The sequence below is a fragment of the Heloderma suspectum genome, chromosome 13 (assembly GCF_057233095.1).
Source record: "Heloderma suspectum isolate Gila_16-S chromosome 13, 16-S_ref, whole genome shotgun sequence".
Lineage (NCBI taxonomy): Eukaryota > Metazoa > Chordata > Lepidosauria > Squamata > Helodermatidae > Heloderma > Heloderma suspectum.
The window spans coordinates 5,282,172-5,303,555 of record NC_139470.1 but is presented as its reverse complement, the minus strand read 5'-3'; the positions used below and the strand labels follow the sequence as shown (position 1 = coordinate 5,303,555).

The 21,384-nt window shown below is 49.9% G+C and overlaps 1 protein-coding gene across 1 annotated transcript in view; it reads left to right on the top strand.

Annotated features, from left to right (window-relative positions):
- Positions 1-224: 224 nt before the first annotated feature.
- The window catches only part of CFAP251 (cilia and flagella associated protein 251), a 42,518-nt gene continuing 21,358 nt past the window's right edge, over positions 225-21,384 (top strand). The window contains exons 1-15 of the mRNA XM_084820135.1: positions 225-268; positions 2,441-2,773; positions 3,075-3,665; positions 4,966-5,106; positions 6,500-6,609; positions 7,494-7,602; positions 8,305-8,385; positions 10,039-10,116; positions 11,601-11,645; positions 12,900-13,117; positions 14,918-15,109; positions 16,246-16,493; positions 17,585-17,736; positions 18,411-18,584; positions 19,663-19,847. Coding sequence (XP_084676261.1) covers positions 2,477-2,773; positions 3,075-3,665; positions 4,966-5,106; positions 6,500-6,609; positions 7,494-7,602; positions 8,305-8,385; positions 10,039-10,116; positions 11,601-11,645; positions 12,900-13,117; positions 14,918-15,109; positions 16,246-16,493; positions 17,585-17,736; positions 18,411-18,584; positions 19,663-19,847 — 2,621 coding nt within the window. The 5' untranslated portion in view covers positions 225-268; positions 2,441-2,476. The remainder of the gene's footprint in view (positions 269-2,440; positions 2,774-3,074; positions 3,666-4,965; positions 5,107-6,499; positions 6,610-7,493; positions 7,603-8,304; positions 8,386-10,038; positions 10,117-11,600; positions 11,646-12,899; positions 13,118-14,917; positions 15,110-16,245; positions 16,494-17,584; positions 17,737-18,410; positions 18,585-19,662; positions 19,848-21,384) is intronic.

The following is a 21,384-nucleotide window of genomic DNA, read 5'->3' as shown; positions in this document are numbered from 1 at the left end:
TGCTTTCTCTCACATTTCAGCTTCTATGACTCTCAGGCTCTTTCCATGCATTTGTGGAGAGGTCTGCGGGTTTTGGTACGTTCTTGCCAAATAAACGGCCCAAACGAAATTCTTCCCCCGTCCAGGCCTAGGAGACGGCGTGCTTCTCTGGCAATTGCTTCGCGGCCTGTCGTTCTCCGGCAGCTGCTGGTTGCTACGGGAACAAGAACCTGATGCAAACAGTCAGCGGCCCTGTTGAAGTGGCTGTGCTGCAATGGAGGCCGGGCAGGTGAGTTTGGGAAAGACAGGCGAGGCTGGGCTGGCTGGAAAGCGTCACAGTGGGAAGAGGCCGAGCAAGAGGAGGGGTGCGGGGCGAGCAGGGAAAACAAAGGGGGAGCAAGCCTGGTTCCCAGAGAGAGGTTCCGACCGCGGAGCCCGCAGGAGCAGCCCTGGCACCGAGACGTGCGCCGGAGGCCACTGCAGCACAGGCTCAAGCACCAAACCACAATGTGTTTCTTACACTTCTGATCCGCCCGGTAACGAATGTTCTCTGGGCGGGTTACGACCAGTGGAAAGACTAAAATGCCACAGAGCAGTTAAAAGCGTAAAACAAAATATTTGAAAGAATAAAACACAGTACCATGCACAGTAACAAGTTGCACAGGGATCAGTAAAAGAGCCATAAAGGTCTAGACTAGGTCTCTAAAATGGGACAAAAGAAAGGATGATGATGATAAAAAATACAACAGAGGAAAGATGTGAGACGTTATAACAATACCCTTTTTGTGAACCGCCCAGAGAGCTTCAGCTATTGGGCGGTATAGAAATGAAATAAATAAACAAACAAACTAGGAATTGTAAAATCCAGTGGCAGTACCAGGTTTAAAAAAAATAGTGTTGTGAGGGGACGGGAAAAGGGGCAATGTGCATTTCTGGGGGCGGAATGGGGACTGAGCTTTGTGCTACACCTACATACTAGCTGTCTGAAAGACAAATAGCAGCATATGCCATATTAACAGCCCGCCACCTTATCTTCTCAGTCCTATCAGTTTTGATGGAGTCGACTTTCAAGTGAAATGTGCTTAGGATTGCAGCCTTATTTTAATTTTCAGTTTACGCTTCAGTTAGAAATTCTGCATGACAAGCTCCTCTCCTTCAAGTAACCACAAAAGTCCAGCATGAGTGACGGGTCTGAGCTCTTGTCTGGGGGGCACCTGCCACCACCTCTCTGGCACTGCCTATGTGTGGAAGGCCATGCTGCGTGGGGTGATGGGAGTTGGGGAAGGCTGTTCTACTTTGCCAGGCAGCGTCTCAGGCTGAGAAGGGTCTTTCTCTTCTTACGGTAATGCTGGAGTTGCACCTGGCGCCTTCTGCATGCAAAGTATGTGCTCGGCCCCTCCCAAGAAAATAAATGTTTTATAACATAAAGATAGAGCAGTTAAAACAGCAGCAGCAACATCTGGGGCAGGTGTGGGAACTTCTTTCAGCATGAGGGCTGCATTACATTTCGGAAGGGGCCACAGTCCAATGGTGGGTGTGGTCAAAGGGGGTGGGGTCAAAAATACAAAAAACCCATATTGTAGCTTAAAGCCCTGACTTCGGGGCTGCATTTCTACCTTGAAGAATGTGGGGGAAACTGTACAAAAGCCAGGAAGCCACCAAATGACTGGTGGGTGGGGCCTAGGAAAGGGGAGGTGTCCATTTGGGGGACCCCCAGCAGGCTGGATTTGGCCCCCAGTTGCCCTGATCTAGGATCAGAGGAATGGCTTTTTCACATCATTGTCTCTGTGCATTTGTAACACTTTTCTTCAGGGTCTCTAAAGTGACTCACAGCAAAGGCCTTGTACAGGGACAATTCACATATATCATTTTAATTTCTTAATTAAAAAACAATAATAATGTACATGTAATAATTTTACATGCATAGCAATTCATTTATCACCAAAACAAAACACCTTCCCAAAGTTCTGTCTTTCAGCTTGAGTCCACAGCAAAAATATAAACAAACTTTTTTTCTGAAGCTTTTCTGCTGGCTGAAGAAAGAAAACAGTCTCTACTCAGTTTACTCCAGCTCTGCAGCAATCTTCTCAAAATGGATCAGGATCCAGCAGTGCAAGAACAACTTGTTAACCTGCCCTTTATACAATATAAAAGAATACAAACAACAGGGAACTCATAGTGTCTGTAAAAAAAATCATGGCTCTGTAAAACAGTTTCAAAAAGAAACGTCCCTACTTACCTGTCCCAAAGGTTCAGGGTCCTACAGAGAGGAGAAAGCAAGCTACACTGCAATTTTGGTAACTGCCTAAAATGGTGGCCACTCCCTATCTTACTCCTTTACTGAGCATGTTCAGGAGTATTCCCCCTCAGAATTCTTAAAGAAAAATATACTAGTGGGTTACACATTCTTGTCATGGTAATGCTGTCTTGTGGATTATGTTATTTACATCTTATTTCTTAGCTACAGAGATACTTATAAAGAAGCCTGTAGAAGAGGATGGAGGAGGGCATCAATGAAACGGACACCCCTCAGAGGGCAAAGTCATTGGAACGAGGAGCTGAGGCACCCAGGGAAGAGGTGCGGGGTGCTGAAATGACGCTTGAGGAGACAGACTCAACCAGCCAGGGGCTGATCAAAGATGTCCAGAGTTCTGCAGAACCCATGCAAGCAACTCAAGGTGGAGTAGTTGCAGCACAGGCTACAGAACAAGAGACCGTCCCAGTAGAAACCAGCAGTTCTCTGGGCCCTCCAGAAGCTTCTAAAGACACCACTGCAAACAATTTACTCTCTGGTGTAAGTATTAAAGCAAGAAATTTGTCACTGTGAGCTCAGTAGTCAACAAAGGTGTCCGAGTAGACCAAAAAAACATAGTCCCATGTGTTTTACAGTTGGACACAGACTCCAGCAGTCCATGTGTCTCAGCTTTCATTAAAAAAAAAAAAAGTCATGTTTCTAGTCCTGATGAATGCATAGGTCTGTTTGGAAGTGTTTGGAGAAAGTTTAATGAAATCTCAGGAGCTGGGCAAAATAGGATTGCCACAGATCAGGGGGTGGCGCTTCAGTTCTCAACCTAAAGTTTTGCTTTCCCTCTAAGGAAACTGCAGCGGAAACGTCCTTAGAGGAGGGGAAAGGGCCCAGGATTGAAGCACAAGAGGGCCAATCATCAAAAGAGAAGCCAGGTGCAACTTTAGAGGAGGACCACAAAGCCAGTGTCCAGGATGATAAAGAACAGGGGGGCCAAACTGGATTGGAAAGAGGCCAGGATAGAAGCCAACCACCGGAAGCAGGAGTGTCGGTTCATGCAGAGGAAGATGGTCATCCCAAAAGTAGGGAGAAAGTAGCCAGTCAAGAGGGCACTGGAAGAAGCCAAAAAGACCTTGCTTCTTTGCAAGTGGCAAGCGCTGCCAGCAAAGATAGTGGAGGTAGTCCTGCCACGAAGGCAGATAATACTGAGATGCGCCAAGAGGTAGGCCTTGCCCTTGGAAGGCAAGAACCGCTTAGTGATGACGAAAGAGCCAGTAGGGAAATGGGCGTGAGAGCGGCCCAAGAAGAACATGGACTGTCCAGAATGCAAACCACTGCCAACAGTGTGACGCCAGCCTTGGGGGAAGAGTCTGTAGTGTCATCTGCTCTCCCAGGCATGATGCTGGAAGAGAACATCAGGCCCCTCTCGGCCCACCCGCTGGTGAGTATTGTTCAAAAAAAGACAAGGCGACTAATGGGGTGGGCGGGAGGCACAACACACACATGAGAAACCAACCTTCTCCACCAAGGCAACCTCCAGATATGTTGGACTACAACTCCCATCTTCCCAGCCAGCATGGGTTGTAGGAGTCTGTGATGGACTTTCATACAATTATGCAAGGTGCGGAGAAAATTGAAAAGGGGCCCTTATATCACCCACTCCCATCATCTAGAATTTGGCGGCAGATGCCGGACACGCAATTAAACTGATGGGCAGAATGTTCAGGACGGGGGAAATGAAGGATTACGTCTTCATATAATATGATTGGGAATTTGCTGCCACAAGACAGGGCCGGCCCAAGACATTTGACTGTCCCGCCCTGTTCCACCCACAGAAACGAAATTGGCAGTTGAATCTTACTTCAATAGGTGAGGGGACAGCAACCTCCACCACAGCTGAAGGCAGCAGGCTAGTTTATGGGGAGCAGGGCAGTCCACGTGGAACACACATCTCTGGCCCCCAACAGAAGGGAATGGCCAAAGAGCTGCCGCCACCCTCCCCTCCACCTTGCCCATCATCGGCCGCCTGAGGCAACCGCCTCACTCGATGGCCACCAGCTTAGATGGCTTTAAAAGGGGATTAGGTAAATAGATGGAGAAGTCTCATCAGTGGCTACTAGTCATGATGGCTAGATGCAAACTCCAGGAGCAGAGGCAGTGTACCTCTGAAAACCAACTGCTGGGGAACAACAGCAGGGGATGGCTGTTGCATTCGCACCTTTCTCGTGGGCTTCCTGGAGGTCTCTGGTTGGCCGCTGTGGGAAGTGGGATGCTCTGTTAGGTGGAACATTGGCCTGATCCAGAAGTCCACCTAGACCATCCAGCTGCATGACCAGGTCTCTGTTCCTCTGCCTGGCTCATTTCCACCTGGCCTGGGAGGGCAGGGCGCCGAGGCCTCCAGCTACAAAGCGTGTCTGGGTTTGTTTATTGGTACAATTCTTATTGGACTGTTTACTCCTAGTGTATGTGGGATGTGTTTATCTGGATGATTACCCACTCTCCATGACTAGGGAACAAAAACAGCAATGTGATCCTATACATGTCTACTCAGACGTAAGCCCCGTTGACTTCAATGGGCCTTCCCCCTAGGTTACATGTGTATAGGATTGCATCTTGAATTGTGCAAAAGAAGAGAAATTGTGCAGATGATGCAGGCTGCACCATTTGCCTACAAGGGTGCAGTGACATTTTTTAAACTAAGGGCTGGGCAGCCCTGAAAATGCACCACTTTCCTCTTTCAGAGTTTGTCTTGGGTGTTTGGTTATAACAGCAAGCTCCCAGTTTTCAACCTGCTAGATGAAGACTTCCGAGTGATTTTGTATGTCTCGGCTAACACAGCGGTAATCCACGACATCCTCAGGAATAGGCAGTATCTGCTCCAGGTAAGGCTGAGTTCTGCCTAGGCACTAGAGGAACTCCTTTCTCCTGAATCACGAAAATCATCCTTCTCACAGCAAGAATGTGTGGAAAAGGAGTACAGAAAGGGCGTCTTGCATCCTAGGGCCCTTTCACACAATACACAGGGAAAACCTGGGTTTATGATTGAGTGCGTGCTCAACAGGCCCTCTGAGGACGACCTTAGGGCCAGGCAGGTATATATGGCAGGAGATGATCCTTTGTGTAAACTGTAGATTTAATTCTAGCACTTTGAATTGGGCCTGGAAATGGACCGGCAGCCAGTGCAGATCATAAAGCGCTGGTGCAATTTGAGCATGAGGAGATGAGGTTTAAACCACTGCCCAGTACGTGTGCATGTGCGTGCGTGAGTGTGAGAGAGCAGGGGGGTGGCCCCCCCCGTCACCACACCCACTGCTGTCATGCGCCCACCCCTCACAGGCAGCCCAGCCCTTGGGCCAAAACGGGTCTCCCACTCCTGCAGTAACGCAGTTCCCATGGAAGACTTTCAACAGAACTGTGCTGCTAATCGAGAATGCGGCTCAGATGATGGTGCTCCAGGGAGGCAGCACGGGGCACTCTGGAAAGCAGGGCTGGGGAATGTGTTGGACCGCAACTCCTGTCAGCCCTAGCCAGCATAGCCAGTGGTCAGGAATGATGGGAGTTGTAGTCCCACAGCACCTGGAGGGCCGCACATGCCCCCCCCCCCCCGGTGCTGTGCTGTCAGGAGCGCCCTGGCGGTTTCTTTCAGTAGACTCCAATAGCCAACTCAAGACACAGACGAAAGGATTCTTTTCAAGGCTTTAATTCTTTTACAACTTAATGACTATTTCAGATGCTAATCACCAGCGACTAAGCAATGAGCAGCGGAGTAGCCTATGCTCCGAGTAGGCAGTTGATCCCTGTTTGAAGGAGAGTCACTTGAAGACCCTGAACTTATGGGCTAGGAAGAGATCCTCCCTCTTTCCCTTGGGTCCACGGGACGCGGCCGTTGCTTGGGCGCCAAACGGGAGCTACACCTCCTTTCCGTGCCCTCCATCGCTCATCGCTCCCTGCGTCTGCGTCAAGTGTCCAGCAAGCCTCCTTCCAGTGCTCTCTCACTGCCTGGATCACTATCTATCTCAGGAATGCCGGCAGGAGGAATCTCTGCCAGCTGCTGTGCCTGTGAGGGATGAGCTGACTCCTCTCCCATGGATTGCTGATCCTCCTCAGAATCCGAACTGCTCTGGGGCTCTTATCGGCTCACTTTTCACCCTGACATGTGAAGGGAGAAGGGCTCCTTCCTGGCTAAGCATACAGTTCAGGGGCCTGCAGGAGATTTCCGATCTGTTCCAGGCTCGTCTCTCACAGGTGTGGGGGGCCCTTCTTTCGTCTTCCCAGGGACACACGAGCTGCATTTCTTGCATCTGTATCAGTGAAGACAGGAGATGGATAGCGACCGCTGACCGGGGCCACGAGAGCTTGGTGATCGTTTGGGACAGCTACTCGGCGTAAGCTGTGTGCAGTGATGATGTCTTTCCCCTCTAGCCAAGGCTCGCGTGGGAGAAGTTGATCCCTGGAGAGGAGGCCTGTCCATGCCCATTAGCTGTGGTATAGCTTGCCTCTGTCCATGGAGGCAGCATGCCACGGAAGATCTGTGGCTGGGCAAACAAACAGGCGAGGCAGTTGTCCTCATGCCCTTCTTGTGGTATCTGGAGAGCTGGCCACTGTTGGAAGCAGAATACTGGACTACAACCAGGCGTGGGGAACAACCTGTGGCACACCAGATGGTGATGGATTCCGGCTCCCATCAGTCCCATCACTGGTCAGAGATGATGGGAGCTGTAGTCCAAGGTTCCCCTTGGGCAAGATGCCCTCAATGGGCCTCCTCCCTCGGTGAGCCTACCTTATCGCTGTCGTTATCACCTGCTGCTATTGCTTCTCATCCTCTCTCTTACCTTTCCACCCTGGCTTGCTTGCCTGACAGGCAGAGAGGAAGCATCTCCTGCTCCTCCTTCAAACCACCACAACCACTGTCTGGGCCAGAGCGAGAGGCGGGGGAACAAGCCAGCTGCAAGGGGGAAGGGGAGGAGCACCTCCGGGGGCTCCTGTCACTAGGCCCCTTCTGGGGTGTGGGCCCTTGGAAGACCACGCCTTGCTGGACCATTGAGACCAGCCCTGGTTTTAGCCTCAGCAGCTCATGGGAAGTCTGCAGAGTTCCCCACCCCCTCCCTCCCTCCCTCCCTCCCTCCCTCCCTTCATTTGGTTAATTTGGTTAATTCGGTATCGACAAAGCCAGAGTCCGGAATTTATCTCTTCGGCACAGACAAGAGTAGAGCTGGCGACATGAACAGCTTCAACTCTGAGTCGCAGTAGCGGGCGTCTTTTTGTCCAGGGTTCCTGTGCACACAATATTCGACAGTCACCCAGAGGGAGGAGTTGCTGCTATCGCCATTTCCCATGATTCCAAGTTTCTGGCTACTATTGGGGCCGGAGAAGTGCAGGTAAGAGAAGCATTCGCTCATAGCCAGGGACCCCGAATCAGTTTTTCTTGAAATTTGGGAGGTGCGGGAGGGGGCACTGTGGGGCTTGAAGGCACCAACGATTTTGCATGCTTTCTTCATAATTGGCTTTAAAAACACCCAAGGATTAGGGCAGACTTCCCCAGCCTGGTGGCCTTCAGATGTGTTGGGCTACAACTCCTATCATCTCCAGCCAGCATGCTGGGGATGATGGGAGCAGGGTTTCCCAAAGCATGGGCTATTTATTAATTTATTTATTACATTTCTATCAGTGCAGGCTGGTGGTGCCGATGTCAGTGGGACGGTGAATCCACTCAGGATGTCAGTCAGAACTGGAAGTGGGCTGTCCAAGGTCCGGAGCACTTTGCATCACTTGCGAAGCACCTGGGATAGCTTCTTTAGAGTTCTGATTGGCTGTGGCTGAAATCTGGAGCAGACTTCCCGCCCCACTGACGTCAGAGCCACCAGCCTCCACTGATTCCTATATCGCCCCCCCCCGAAGCTCTCTGGGCTAGTTACAATTCCGCCGGAATTGCTAAAAGAGCACAGTAGGGATGTGCGTTCCTAGCCACTGGAGGAGCGTGGCTGCCTCAAGCCGGCATCCAGGTGGGGTGTGTGGCAGCACGAATAGGCTTGGGGGGCTTGTGATTTCGCCCCCTCGGAACGTTTTCTTCTTCACCTCAGAAAGTTTGCATTTGGAGGTGGACCTCGCCCGAGACGAGTCCTGTTTGCAGCGTAGAGATCCTGCCCCAGTTTGGTTTCCAGGTGAGACACCTTGACTGTCTGCATGCGCAGTGGGGAGAAAGGAACTATCACAGGCCGCCCACTCAGGGAGAGCATAGGTGTACGTGTGAAAGGAGTCGCGGTGCTCTTGAGGCGCACTCGCCACATCACCGTCAGACATACGCTCTTCTCTCCAGGACTGGGAGATCTGGGAAATTCAGGACAGATCAAAGGAAGCTCTTCTTCACAAAGCACATAGTTAAACTATGGAATTCACTTCCACAAGATGCAGTGAGGGCCACCAACTTGGATGGCTTTAAAGGGGGCTTAGACAAATTCATGGAGGAGAAGGCTATCCGTAGCTACTAGTCCTGAGGGCTATGTGCACAGGTTGCTGGGGAACAGGGGTGGGAGGGTGCTGTTCCATTGGTCCTGCTTGTGGGCTTCCCGTGGGCAGCTGGTTGGCCACTGTGTCAGCAGAAAGCTGGACTAGGTGGCCCCTGGTCTGATCCAGCAGGGCTCTTCTTATGTTCTTAGTAGGTATGGCGGAGAATTCCGCCACGGACTCCAATGAGGCCAGATTCTAAAGGATCCAGCCCCCTGGAGTCTGTGGCGGAACGAAACACTTACCTCCGCTTCCCTGCAGAATCCTCTTCGGCTGGATCCTCCAGCTCCGGATTGCCAGCGATACACCACCACGCCGCATCGCTGGCTGAAGGGGACTGACTGCGGATGCAAATGGCGTCCAGGACACCATTTGTGTCCACAGTCAGTCAATACCCCTCAGCCAGCGATACGGCATGGTGGCCGTATCGCTGGCACTTTGGAGCCGGCCGGCAGCTCTGCGGAATCGCCATGGAGTGGAGCTGGCCGAAGAGGATTCCAGGGGGAGGAATGGATCGCCTCCCCGCTGCGGGCAGATTCCCCACGGACCGGCAGGTAGGGAATCCCCCCATACTTAGTTCTTAGGATCAAGTCCAGGGGAAAGAGCTTCTGCCAGTTTACAGTGGAAGCTGGCTGTGCACTGCACTGATTGGCTGGGGGCTTGTGCTGTCACTAACTCACTTTTCCCCAGAGTGGTTATTCAGCTTTTAAGAAAAGGATAATAAAATATTGGGTTTTTTTTAAAGACGACAAATGATCTCTTGAAAGTATACTCAAGTGGCACAAAGTTGCACTCCAGGCAACATGAAGTGAAAAGATCCCCTGTATCTTCACAACAACCCTGTGAGGTAGGTTAGGTTTGGACATGCCCCCAGCCACTGAATGAGCTGAGTGAGGACTTGAACCCAGGTCTCACCACTCCACGTGCAATTGGGCCTATCGAGTACATCACAGACCCTCCTCTTGCTCCTTGTAAAGCACCAGGAACATGGATGGCAAGGTTGAGACACATTTTATTTTCTTTGTGAACACCTTGGACAAAGGGAGAGAGCAACAGCTGGGACTGTTTATAAACAAGACGAAATGTCTGTAAAATGGCCCTTAGTAAATACCTGGAATCACATTTAGGCTGCAGTCCTATACACTTCTACCTGGGAGCAAGCACCATTTAGCTCAATGGGACCTACTTCTGAGTAGATATGTATAGAACTGTTAAGGTGTCAAACTCTGTGCAGGCTTCCAAATTATGTCACATAGTTTTTGTTGTGTGTGTTGTTGCTGTTGTTGTCATGTGGCTTGTTCTTCTTCCAGGATTACATTGCGTTTAATTCCAGAGACCATAAAGAACTGATCAGCAATAGTGAAACTCAAGTCATCTTTTACTTGTGGGTAGGTTGGAATGAAAGCCCCATGTCATACCTGAGTGTGTCGTTTCTATTGAATAATAATACTTCTGTGAGGGATGTGGGTGCCTCTGCCTATTCCACGACTGCACAAGCACAGAAAAGAGCAGGATTTGGCCTCCTGGGAATCTCAAGCTACAATTACAAAAAGTCCCAGTTTGAGGCTGCCTTTGACCTGTGCTGGACAGGTAGCCGCAGCACTTCTGAAAATGTGTGTTGGGGGGAACCATCGCTCAAGTGACAGATCAGCTAATGGCCAAAACCTTTCTGTGCCTGGAACTCTTGCAGTGGCCCAGCCAGTCAGAAGAGACCCGCTTTCCCCAAGCGGGTTGCCCACCTGAAGCGGTGGCCTACAACTGTCGAGGCTGGTAGCTCCGAGACCAGCAGGGTGGTGAATCTGCTCTGGGTTTCAGTCAGAACCAGTCAGAATGCTAAAGGAGCTTTGCACCTTGGGTAGGTCCTTTAGAGTTCTGACTGAAACCTGGAGTGGATTCACCCTCCCACTGACCTCAGAGCCACCAGCCTCCCCGCACTACAACTTCTATCATCTTCATTCTGGCTGGGGATGATGGGAGTTGAAGACAAACACATCAGGAGGGCAACCTGCTAGGCTACCCCTCAGACCGTGAAGGTTGTCTTGAAAGCATGTGTGTCAGCAGTGCCTGATCTCCACTCCCCTGCACGCGCATGTTCCTGTGTGCAAATGGAACCAGGCAGCGCTTCCGTCACCAGGCCTCCCTCACCCCGCCTGCCCACTGGCGGAAGCAGCCTAAGTTCTGCACGCCCAGCAATGCTGCGCCAACACACTCAGTTTCTCCGCACAGCTTTTCTTCCGTGCAAATGTCTGGTGGCGTGTGGGCCGGGAAGGACCCACAGCTCTGGCTGCCGCTGAGGAAGGAGCTGCTTCTGGTTGGAGACTGACCCAACCTGGTGGCCCTCCAGATGTTTTGAATTACAACTCCCATCACATTGGCTATGCTGGCTGAGGCCGGTGGGCGTTGCAGTCCAAAACATCTGGAGGGCCACCAGTTTGGAGAAGGCTAGCAGAGATCAAAAGGCATGATGAGCATTCTTGTTAATGCCAGCTTTTTTCCAACATTAGTTTTCATAAAGACAGCCAGTGTGGTGTAGTGGCAAGAGTGTTGGACTGGGAGCTGGGAGATCCAGGTTCGAGTCCCCACTCGGCCATGGAAGCTCACTGGGTGACTTTGGGCCTGTCACAGACTCTCAGCCCAACCTACCTCACAGGGTTGCTGTGAGGATGAAATGGAGAGGAGGAGGATTATATACGCCGCCTTGGGTTCCCTGGAGGGAAAAAGGGCGGGATATAGATGCAATAAATAAATGAATGAATAATTGTTCATAATTCAACCTCAGCTGCCTTTAAAGAAAGAGAGAGAGATTCCTCTCATGCAGCAACATGTTCAAGCAAAGGCTTTCAGTCCTGACATTTGCTCTATTTGTCCTTAGGATTGCAATATTTTGAACTACCATGCTCCCCTCCTAACAGAGAAAGTGAGTATACAGAAAAGTTTCTGGGAGTTGTGAAACTGAACAGCCTCTACTTCTTTAAATTTGAGGTTCTGCAGTAAGCAGTTCCATCGTCCTTGAGTGGAAACTCTGGAATGGCTTTCCAAAATATCTCTGCACAAACCAAGGAAACTGTTTACCTTTGCTTAATTTACACACAGCCAACTCACAGAAATATTGCCCGGCAGTGTTTCTACCCCCCAACTCCCCCAGCTCATATCTATGGCCTTTTAGTCAGTCTGATTTGAATTTGCAGTTGTTGAATCAGTCTTGGGAATGGAAAGCTGTAGTCTGACTGGTCCAGCTTATGGAGGATTTGGGCAGGCCGGTGGGCATGCAAAATCTGTGCAATTGTGCTCCAAGGCTTATTCTAACATGCAGCTGCTGGACACATTTTGGGCAGTCAGGAGATAAAATTGTGAAGTGGGAGCTATGGTTTCCATATGCAACTGGGAATATGGAATTTAATAAAGAGTTTGACTGTTCCTTCAAAAGAAATACATTGGAGTGAGGGGGTGGGGGGAGTGAGATAAAGAGATAGAAAATGGAAGTGAATAGTGGGTTCCCCCCAATCTTCATAACTATATGCTAATAGTATATTAGAGCCACTCTGTAGACCTCTATTGTTTCTATCTTTCCCTTCCCTTCCCTCTCTCTCTCCCTCCTTCCTTCTTCTATTCCTTCTCATTTTCCCTTTCCTCTTTCCTGTTCTTTCCTTTTTTTCTTTCAGTTAGAAAACATTCTGGGAGGTGTGTGTGTGCTCATGGATTGGCCAGGCGGCCAGATGTGTTGGGGCCAGATGTGTTCTGCCAGCTGCTTGTGCAGTGTGTATGTGTGTGTGTGTAGGGTGGGGAGCTGAAAATACACCCTGATGGTATGCATTGCATATGATGTGAGGATTGCAGGCTGGTTCCTGCATGGAAATGCGTTCCCACGTAGACATTTTACTTTATTATTTAAAGCATTTTGTAACAAGCAAACTGTCTCTTATTCTCCACTTCCAATATGCATTTGAAAACACTCCCATGGTCAAATCATTTGTGTTTGGGGTTGAAGGGCATCTGTATTATTATTATTATTATTATTATTATTATTATTATTATTATTTCTATATGGTCCAATAGCTGAAGATCTCTGGGCAGTTCACAAAACTTAAAATTATAAAATACAAAAAACATAAACATAAACATAGCATTGTGAGGGGTTTACCCCTCCCCTTTCTCTCTCTCTCTCCTCCAGACATTCAACAAGGCTGTGGGTATCTTTAGCCAGTCCCTTTTCCACTTCAGCACCGAACAAGCGATTACTGGAACATTGGATGGGAAGATTGTGGTCTGGGATGCCGTTTACTCTCTCTCCAAGGCTAGCACCATGTGCGTGAAGCCGTACAATATGAAAGCCATCAAAGTGATGTACTTGCAGAAGGACGGCATCACGGTGCTTGCCATCGCAGGCCGGTGAGCAGGTTATCTTCCCAGACTGACCTTTTGCATTCGAATCTCACCTTTCATCCCGTTCTTCCTCGCAAAACCCCTGTGAGGGAGGTTGGGCTAAGAGACAGTGGCTGGCCCACGTTCGGAGCCAAGGAAGCCGCCTTATGCCGAGTCAGACCCTTGGCCTGTCTGGCCCAGCACTGTCCACACTGACTGGCAGCAGCGGCTCTCCAGGGTTTCAGGCTGGGGGTTTTCCAGCCCCCATACCTGGAGATGCCAGGGAGTGTTCCTGGGACCTTCGGCATGCAAAGCAGGGGCTCTGCCATTGCGCTACGGCCCTTCCCTGTTCACCTAGCGAGCTGCCACTGTTTCAGTCAAATTCAGAGGACCCCACCCCACTCCATGGCTGCATGAAAGCTAAAAACAAAAACCGGCGGGGCGACACTCCATGAATTCGTATAACACATGGGTCATTTTGATAAGTCTTGAGAGAACTTTCCCCATTGTAACCAGGAGAGGGCAGCACAGCATACGTTCGCTGAGAAAAGTGATCTGCTGAATCCCACAGTTCCACAACTGATTCTGCAACAAACTGACAATCCCAGGCCCTGAAAGCACCCATCTGCTAGGAACGGCCCAGGGTGGATCCCCAGCATCTCCAAGTGGGGCTGGAAAAACTCTTGTCCAAACTCCGGAGAGCCATTGCTGCCAGTCAGTCTGATGGACCAAGGGTTTGACTCAGTACAAGGCAGCTTCCTGTGGTCCTGTATAAGGACTCATAAAAGAAGGAAATCTACTGCCCCTCGTCAGAGCCCCAGAAAGACACCCTAGCACCTCATGATGCCTTCCAGACTTGGAGCATTTCTACACCAGACTAAAATCCAGCAACTTTACTAGGGCTTTCCGCTTCCATTTTCTTTGCAGGATCACAACGGGCTCCCTTTACACGCACGTCCCTCCCCCCCTTTCCCCCCATTATCTGCGTGTCCTGTATGTTTCATTATGCAGCCACTAGATGATGCTGTGGTCTAGCTCCTCTTATCGCATGACTTCCTCTTTTCACGAGGAAACAACGCCCCGTAATGCTCGTTATCTCCGATCTTTCAAAAAATGCGATAAAGGTCATTTAGTGTAGGAGACGCCCGGGAAGTTGATGACATCATGTAAAGGGCCACGAATGTCTATGAGTAACCAACCCCAGCCGCAGGATAAAAGCCCCATGTGGAGAAGCCCTTCGTTTCTCCACCTTTTCCTCTCTAAAACAGCCGTTTCTATTGTTGCTTCACACGCAGACTTCAGTCCTGACCCCTTAACTGAGCGAGGGGACGGGCAGGTTTATCACCGTCCCCACGCGTGGATGGATTTCTCCTGTTCAGAGCACTGGAGACAGCTCCACGTATTTCTTGCCCATTAGGTCCTATTCGTAAGAACGCAAGAGGAGCCCTGCTGGATCAGGTCAAAAGTCCACTTAGTCCAGCACTCTGGAAATGCAAAAGCAGGCCATGAGTGCAACAGTGCCCCCCGCTCATGTGCCAGCAGGTGGTGTACACAGGCATACTGCCGCTGATACTGGATTCAAGACCATTAACAGTACCGCCCTACACAGGCCTCCTCAGAGACACACCCCATTGAATTCAATGGCACTCACTCCCATCCAACTCAGTGGCACTCACTCCCATTCTTTTATCCACATTCTCTGATTCTGGCTAGGCTTTACTTTAGGGGAAATCCACATCAATCACCTCCTGCCTTAAAAGTGAATACATCTTATTTTTGGAACTGGTATTACGCCAGATCTCTACAACAAATGATGCTTCTTTTCAGGAGTTTTGTGACTTGTGACGTCAAAGGCCATGTGAAGTTCTACGATGGAGACCTACAGCTTCAGCACTGGTACAGCCAGTTTAAATTGGGGCCTATTCGGTCCATTTCCTTCTCCAAGAAGCCTGCGTGTCCCGTGGACATCACCAAATACCCCACTTCTTGCACCTTGTCCGGCCATCCCTTCATTGTGAGGTGAGAGCTGAAGAGAACCTCCACGTTACGCCAGGTCCAGAAGCTGTTTTTAAAAACTCCAAAGAGTAACGTTTGGCACGTCTGGCGCGGGAGCTATCTGGGCACCCTGAGCCGTCCCAAAGAGCGTTGGCGCATCAGGTAGAAAATCCAAACAGTGCTGCCTCCGCCGCCACTCACCCCTCCCGCTAATCATCACGGAGCACAGTCTCCCTGTGCAAGCACCCTTGGAACCATCAGGACATGGGCAAAAGCATTCTTGCCGTCTCCCGCGTTTCCATAGAGAGGACGCAGCAGCAGGCAACCCAATGCCCTCCAGATGTTTCAGACTACAACTCCCACAATCTCTGACCATAGGCTCTGCTGTTTGGGAGTTGAGAGGAGTTTGACCATAGAACCAATAGCCTAGAAGGCTGGCGGGCTCTCTCTTACGATTTCATAATATAGCCTTCCCTGACCTGGTGCCCTCCAGATGTGTTGGAGCACAACTCCCATCATTCCCAGACAGCATGGCCATTGGCTGTCCATCACATTTCGATGGTGTCAGGTTGGGGAAGGCTGCTGTCATTCATCTGTGGCTCCTCCTCTTCTCGATCATCCCAGAGTGCAGGACACGGAATCATGGGCTCAAGTTACAGGAAGCCAGATTCCGGCTGAACATCAGGAAAAACTTCCTGACTGTTAGAGCAGTATGACAATGGAACCCATGACCTAGGGAGGCGGTGGGCTGTCCCACACTGGAGGCATTCAAGACAAGACTGGACAGCCATCTGTCATGGATGCTTTGACTTAGATTCCTGCATTGACCAGGGAATTGGACTCGAGGGTCTTCTAGGCCCCTTCCAACCCTACAATTCTATGATTCTCCTCCCTCTACTATCACCACCAGCAGGCTGTACTGAGGGAGATGAGAGCCCTCCACTAGCCCTACTGAAATACTTAATACTTTCCCCTCTTCCCTCCCCATTCCTTTTTCCTTGTGTGTTGTGTCTTTTTCAGCTATAAACCTGCGGGCAGGGACTGTCTTGTTTAATTGTTATATGTAAACAGCTCCAGGAGCCTTCGGGGGGGGGCGGGGGGGCAAGGAGTGGGATAAAAATAGTTTAAATAAATCATCCTGTTGCTTTTCCACGGAGCAGGAATTTCCTGCTCGCCACGTCCGATGCGCTGGTGATTCACATCAAGCCAGAGGGGATGAAAATCAGTAAGTGCTTGGAGGAGCCCAAAGAGGCCGTCCACGCCATCGCCTGCCACCCAAGCCAACCTCTCATGGCCAAGGGGAGCTGCTGCGGGCTCCTGAAAGTGTGGAACTACATGCTCAATAAATACCTCATCAGCCGGATCTTTAAGGGCGGAAGTATCCGGAGCCTCTGCTATAACCACGATGGTATGGATTTGTATGCCTTCTTCCTTGGCATGACAAAGTTTGGGGTAATTGTTGTCGTTTTTTGCAGGGCTCATATCTTTTGGAGCAGGGGCAGGGAACCGAGGCCCCCAAGGGCCAAATCCAGCCCGCCAGGGTTCCCTGGGTGGCCACACCCCCTTCTCCAGGCCCCACCCCATCCCCTCAACCACCAACTGTTTTGTGGTTTCCTGGCTTTGGTGCAGTTTTTTCCCCCTGTTCTAAAAGGCCGAAATGCCCCTCCTGAGGCTTTGTTACTGGTAGAAAGAGCTTCAGGCTAAAATATGCTGGTCTTTTTGGTATTTTGGCCCAGCCCTTTTACCTTCAGCCCCACTCACTACTGGGACTGAAGGCACCAAGAGCTTCTCAAAAACTGAATTTGGCCCTCGAGCTGAAAGAGATTCCCTACCCCTGCTCTGGAGTAAAGAGAGCACTCAATTCTAATGGTGTCATAATTTGTCATGATTATTTGCTGAGCAGGATTCATATGGATGCAGCAGCAATCACAAAGACAGTGCTAGTTCCAAAGCAAGGTCATTCTGGGCCCTCAGAATCAAATCAGGTCTTCTAGCACTATTGGAAGCCTCCTCGAGGACCATTCTAAGGAAAAGGCCTCAGAGCTGGCCATTACAGTGATTTTTGTCCAAGGTTGGCCTGTAAAACACTATTTAGCCCTTTTGGGACTACTATGCCTTTAATCAGAAACTTCCTCCTTGTGGCTTCTTCCTCTAATTATTTCCTGTTCAACAAAGCCAATGAATTGCCCCTTGTCTGTTCCATGTGGAGGGATGAAGGGCCAATTAATGGTACTGTGTGCTGAACAGGAAGCAGTTAGAGGCAGAAGCCACAAGGAGGAAGTTTCTAATTAAAGTTTCTGGACAGCAATTACTTTTGAATAAACATCATGAAGGATCTTGTCTATGGGGACAGGCATTGCTAATATAGCACTATATTAAGTGTCATGCAGAACCACTGTTTTCCTTCTGCTTCCAGGTAAATGGGGCAAAGCAACCGTAGATAATCCCGTCTTGCCGAGATGAGAGGTGTGTGAACCTATTGCCCAATATGCCTTTTAGGTTCGTTGTTGGCGGCCGGTTTCAGCGACGGAAGCGTTTACATCCTCGATTCTTTGTCCTTGGAAGACGAGTGTCCAGAACCTTTCCAGTATTCAAGAGGTCCTGTCACCCTCATTAGCTTCTCCCACAACTCCCAGTACCTTGCCACCGCAGTGAGTACTCCCCCGCCCCCAGTTCTACATTGCGTAAGTCACAGTTCATTGTTCCTACAGAAGCGTGGCCACTCTGTAACCTCCGCACTTCTTGTGGCTCTTCCAAGCACAGATTCAGCTCAGGGGAATCCACTTCTGGTAATCCGGGATTATTTATTTACGATTGCATTTATAACCTCATCCTTCCTCTGAGGAAGACAGAGTGCCTTCCTTACTTCCCCCTGCCCAATATATTCACACAACAACCTTGTGAGGTAGGATTAGCCTGAGAAAGTGAGACTGGCCCAAGATTACTCTGTCAGCCTTAAGACAGAGGAAGGATTCTATCTTCTGTGTCCCTAGTTTTAGGAATATGGGAAGCTGCTTCATATTGGGTCACATCCTGGTTCCATCCAACCCAGTACTGTTGACACTGATGGACAGCAATAGCTCTCCTAGATTTCAGGTAGGATTTTTCCGAGCCCTGCCTGGAGATGCCGGGGATCAAACCTGGGACCTTCTGCAAGCAAAGCAGGGGCTCTGCCACAGAGCTGCGGCCCCTCCCATAGCCCTAAGGGGCTCTAAGGCCTACACCACACTGGAAAGGAAAGAAGGCAGGAAAGAGAGAGAGAAAGAAAACAGCACAGATTAATGGGTATAGTGTTTTTTGTTTCCATTTTAATTTTGTTTTCCAGGATGAAAACATTTCAGTGACCCTTTACAAAATAGTCATCGTAGGCAAGGAGAAAGTCTGGGAGCGCCTAGCAGCGCTCCGCTCCCACTACAAGCCTATCCGCACCATCCTCTTTGGGGTGCACCTTGACAGCGATGAACCCAGGCTCTTAAGTCTCGGAGAAGACAGACTCTTGGTAAGTGCTGCAACAGCTGGGCGCAGTTCCCGGTTAAGCCGGGAGATGTGGAAGCCAGTCTGGAGAAGTGCCAGAGCTGAGCTCTAGGCTGCTGGGAACCAGGGGGCCAGGATGTCAAGCCAGGAGTCAAAGCTCAGAGAACAGAACCAGAGAACAAGCTGAGAGTCGGAACAAGGCAAGATCGATGGAAGCTGCTGTTGCTGTGAAATCCCAGCCTGAACAGGAAGTCTTCATAGCTTTGCCTGTTGAGGAGAGCCAGTGGATGAAGCCTGGGTGGGCAGAGTCACTCCAGCACCTGGGAACCCTTTTCCTGCAGGGCGGGAAACTTCTTTCAGCCCAAGGGCCGAAATCCACATTGGAGAACCTCTCGGGGGTCACATTCCAACGGTGGGCAGGACTGAAGCCAAGAGAGGCAGGGCCAAAGAACTGAAAGTACCAGCATCTTTTAGCTTGAAGCTCTTCCTGCCAGTAGCTAAGCCTCTGGAGAGGCATTTCAGCCTTTTAGAATGGGGAAAAAACAGCACAAAAATGGCGAAACCACCAAACAGTCAGCAGTCAAGGGGAAGGGAACGGGGGCAAGGCCAGAGGAAGAGGCGTGGCCTTCTGGGGAACCCTGGAGGGGTGGATTTGGGCCCTGTGCTTTACTGCCTAGGGCAGCCTTCCCCAGCCTGGTTCCCTCCACATGTGTTGGACTACAGCTCCCAATATCCACCAGTCCAGCGAGGGTCCCCGTGTAGCTCCTGAAAGGGAACAGGTATCAGTTGGTGCAGAGGAAAAGGTTGTGATGATGGGTTTGTTTGTTTATTTATTTATTATTAAATGTATTAATCGCCCATCTGGCTGGTCACCCAGCCACTCTGGGCGATGTACAGCGTACAATAAAACAGTTTAAAACAATAAAATTCTACAGTAAAAACATTCTCTAAAATACCCTAACCCACCCCAAATGGTTTAAATAAGTCAAGTCGGGCTGGCGTTATGGTGTCAATCGAAGACAGATTCAGCTGCAGCGAGACCAAGCGATGCAGCTGGATGTGTGAACCAGCCCGTCGCTGGGTCTATGTTACTCTGCCGCTAGGTGGAATATGACCTGGAGCACAGCATCACAGATGAGCTGGTTGTGATCCGAAGGGACCGCATTGAGCAGAGTGCTGTTCCCAAGTGCATCGCCTGGTACCCGGCTCTCACAACGGAATATTTTTTCCTCACTGCCAACGATCACTACAAAATGAAGCTTTATAACGTGACCACAAAGTTGTGCAGGTAACCTGGGAAATCTCTGGTGTATTTTCCGCAACGGGCCGTCCTCCCTGCTGTAATTAACCCACTCTGCTCTCCCTGTAAGGAACTGTATGTATATCTGTGCATGAGAAATGGCAACTCCCAGCAACCCGGGTCCAGCATTTTAGTGCCTGTGCCACCACCAGTACTCTGTTCAACCATGAACCTAAGGGTGGGAGAACCAGCCATTTTTTAGCTCTCTGAAATTCACTTTGAAGCTTGTTTCAACTTACTCCCATTTTCACTTTTGATCTGGATTTTTGGCTTGTTTGAGCAGGAAAAGTGTGCATTTTGAGCGGGAAAAGTACACATTCCTTTGTGTATTTTTCAAAAGGGCACCCTACCCCCCGCCTTGACTAAAGTGTGAAAATGCATATTTCTTGAAAAATGCACATTTCAAAGTGTGTATTTTTTTAAAAAAATGCACATTTTTTGAACAAGACCATTTCTAAAAAAAAGCGCTCCTGCGCACATTCACGTCCGGGGTTGCAAATGGGACATATTCCCATGATTCGCAAACAGAAACGAAACTCTCATACATCCCTACACAAACCTTGCGGACAGAGCTCTGTGCTGCAATAGCAGCCCTGCCACCTGACTAAGCACTCAGTCAGCTGACACCCAAGGACCAATCCCTGCCCACCAGGCTCTACACAGCCCCAGTTTCAGCGCTTGTTCCTTCTTCTGAACTAGAGATGACACTTCCTGCCTAAGCTGCTGGTCCCTCTCCCTGGACTTGTAGTCCAGGACAGGCAGGAGGTCATTATCAGACCTATCTGACTTTCTGCTGACCCACCAGACTGACAACAAGCTGTCATAGGGACGCTGGAACCTGACCACTTTGGGCTTGATACCCACTAGACCAGCCTTCCCTGACATGGAGCTCGCCAGATGTTTTGGGCTTCAACTCCCATCAGCCCCACGACCATGGCCAATGGTTTGGAATGCTGGGAGTTTTAGTCCAACACATCTGGTGGACACCAGACTAGGAAGGCTGAACTAGTCCCTGACACTCCCATGCCCAATATGAGTGTGGAGACATGATAACTAGGGCTTCACATTTTAATTGGTAGATTAATCAACTAAGGGCATGATGCTATGCATGTTTAGACAGAGAAAAGGCCTACAACTCCCAGCATTCCCCAGCCAGCCTGCTGGCTGGGAGTTGTAGGCCTTTCCTCTGTCTAAACACACATAGGATTGCGCCCTAAAGCCTTTAGTTCATTAAACGGTCGGAACCCATATTAGGCAAGTTTAGGGCACATGTTTATGTTTTCTTGGAGGGTATCAGTGCTGCTGTGTTACTGCAACAGTGAATGAAAAAGGGAATATGTTTGTGTAAATTTAATTGATTGATTAACCCAGGGACAACTCCAGAAAACAAGACAGTGAGGAGGGAATGCTTGGCAAGGACTGCCATAACGGAAGCAAGGGTTTGCTGCGTACTACACAGGACCTTAATATACTATGACTGACAGCTGGAGGAGTAAATGGGGTAGTGGGAAAGTGCCTGTTATCC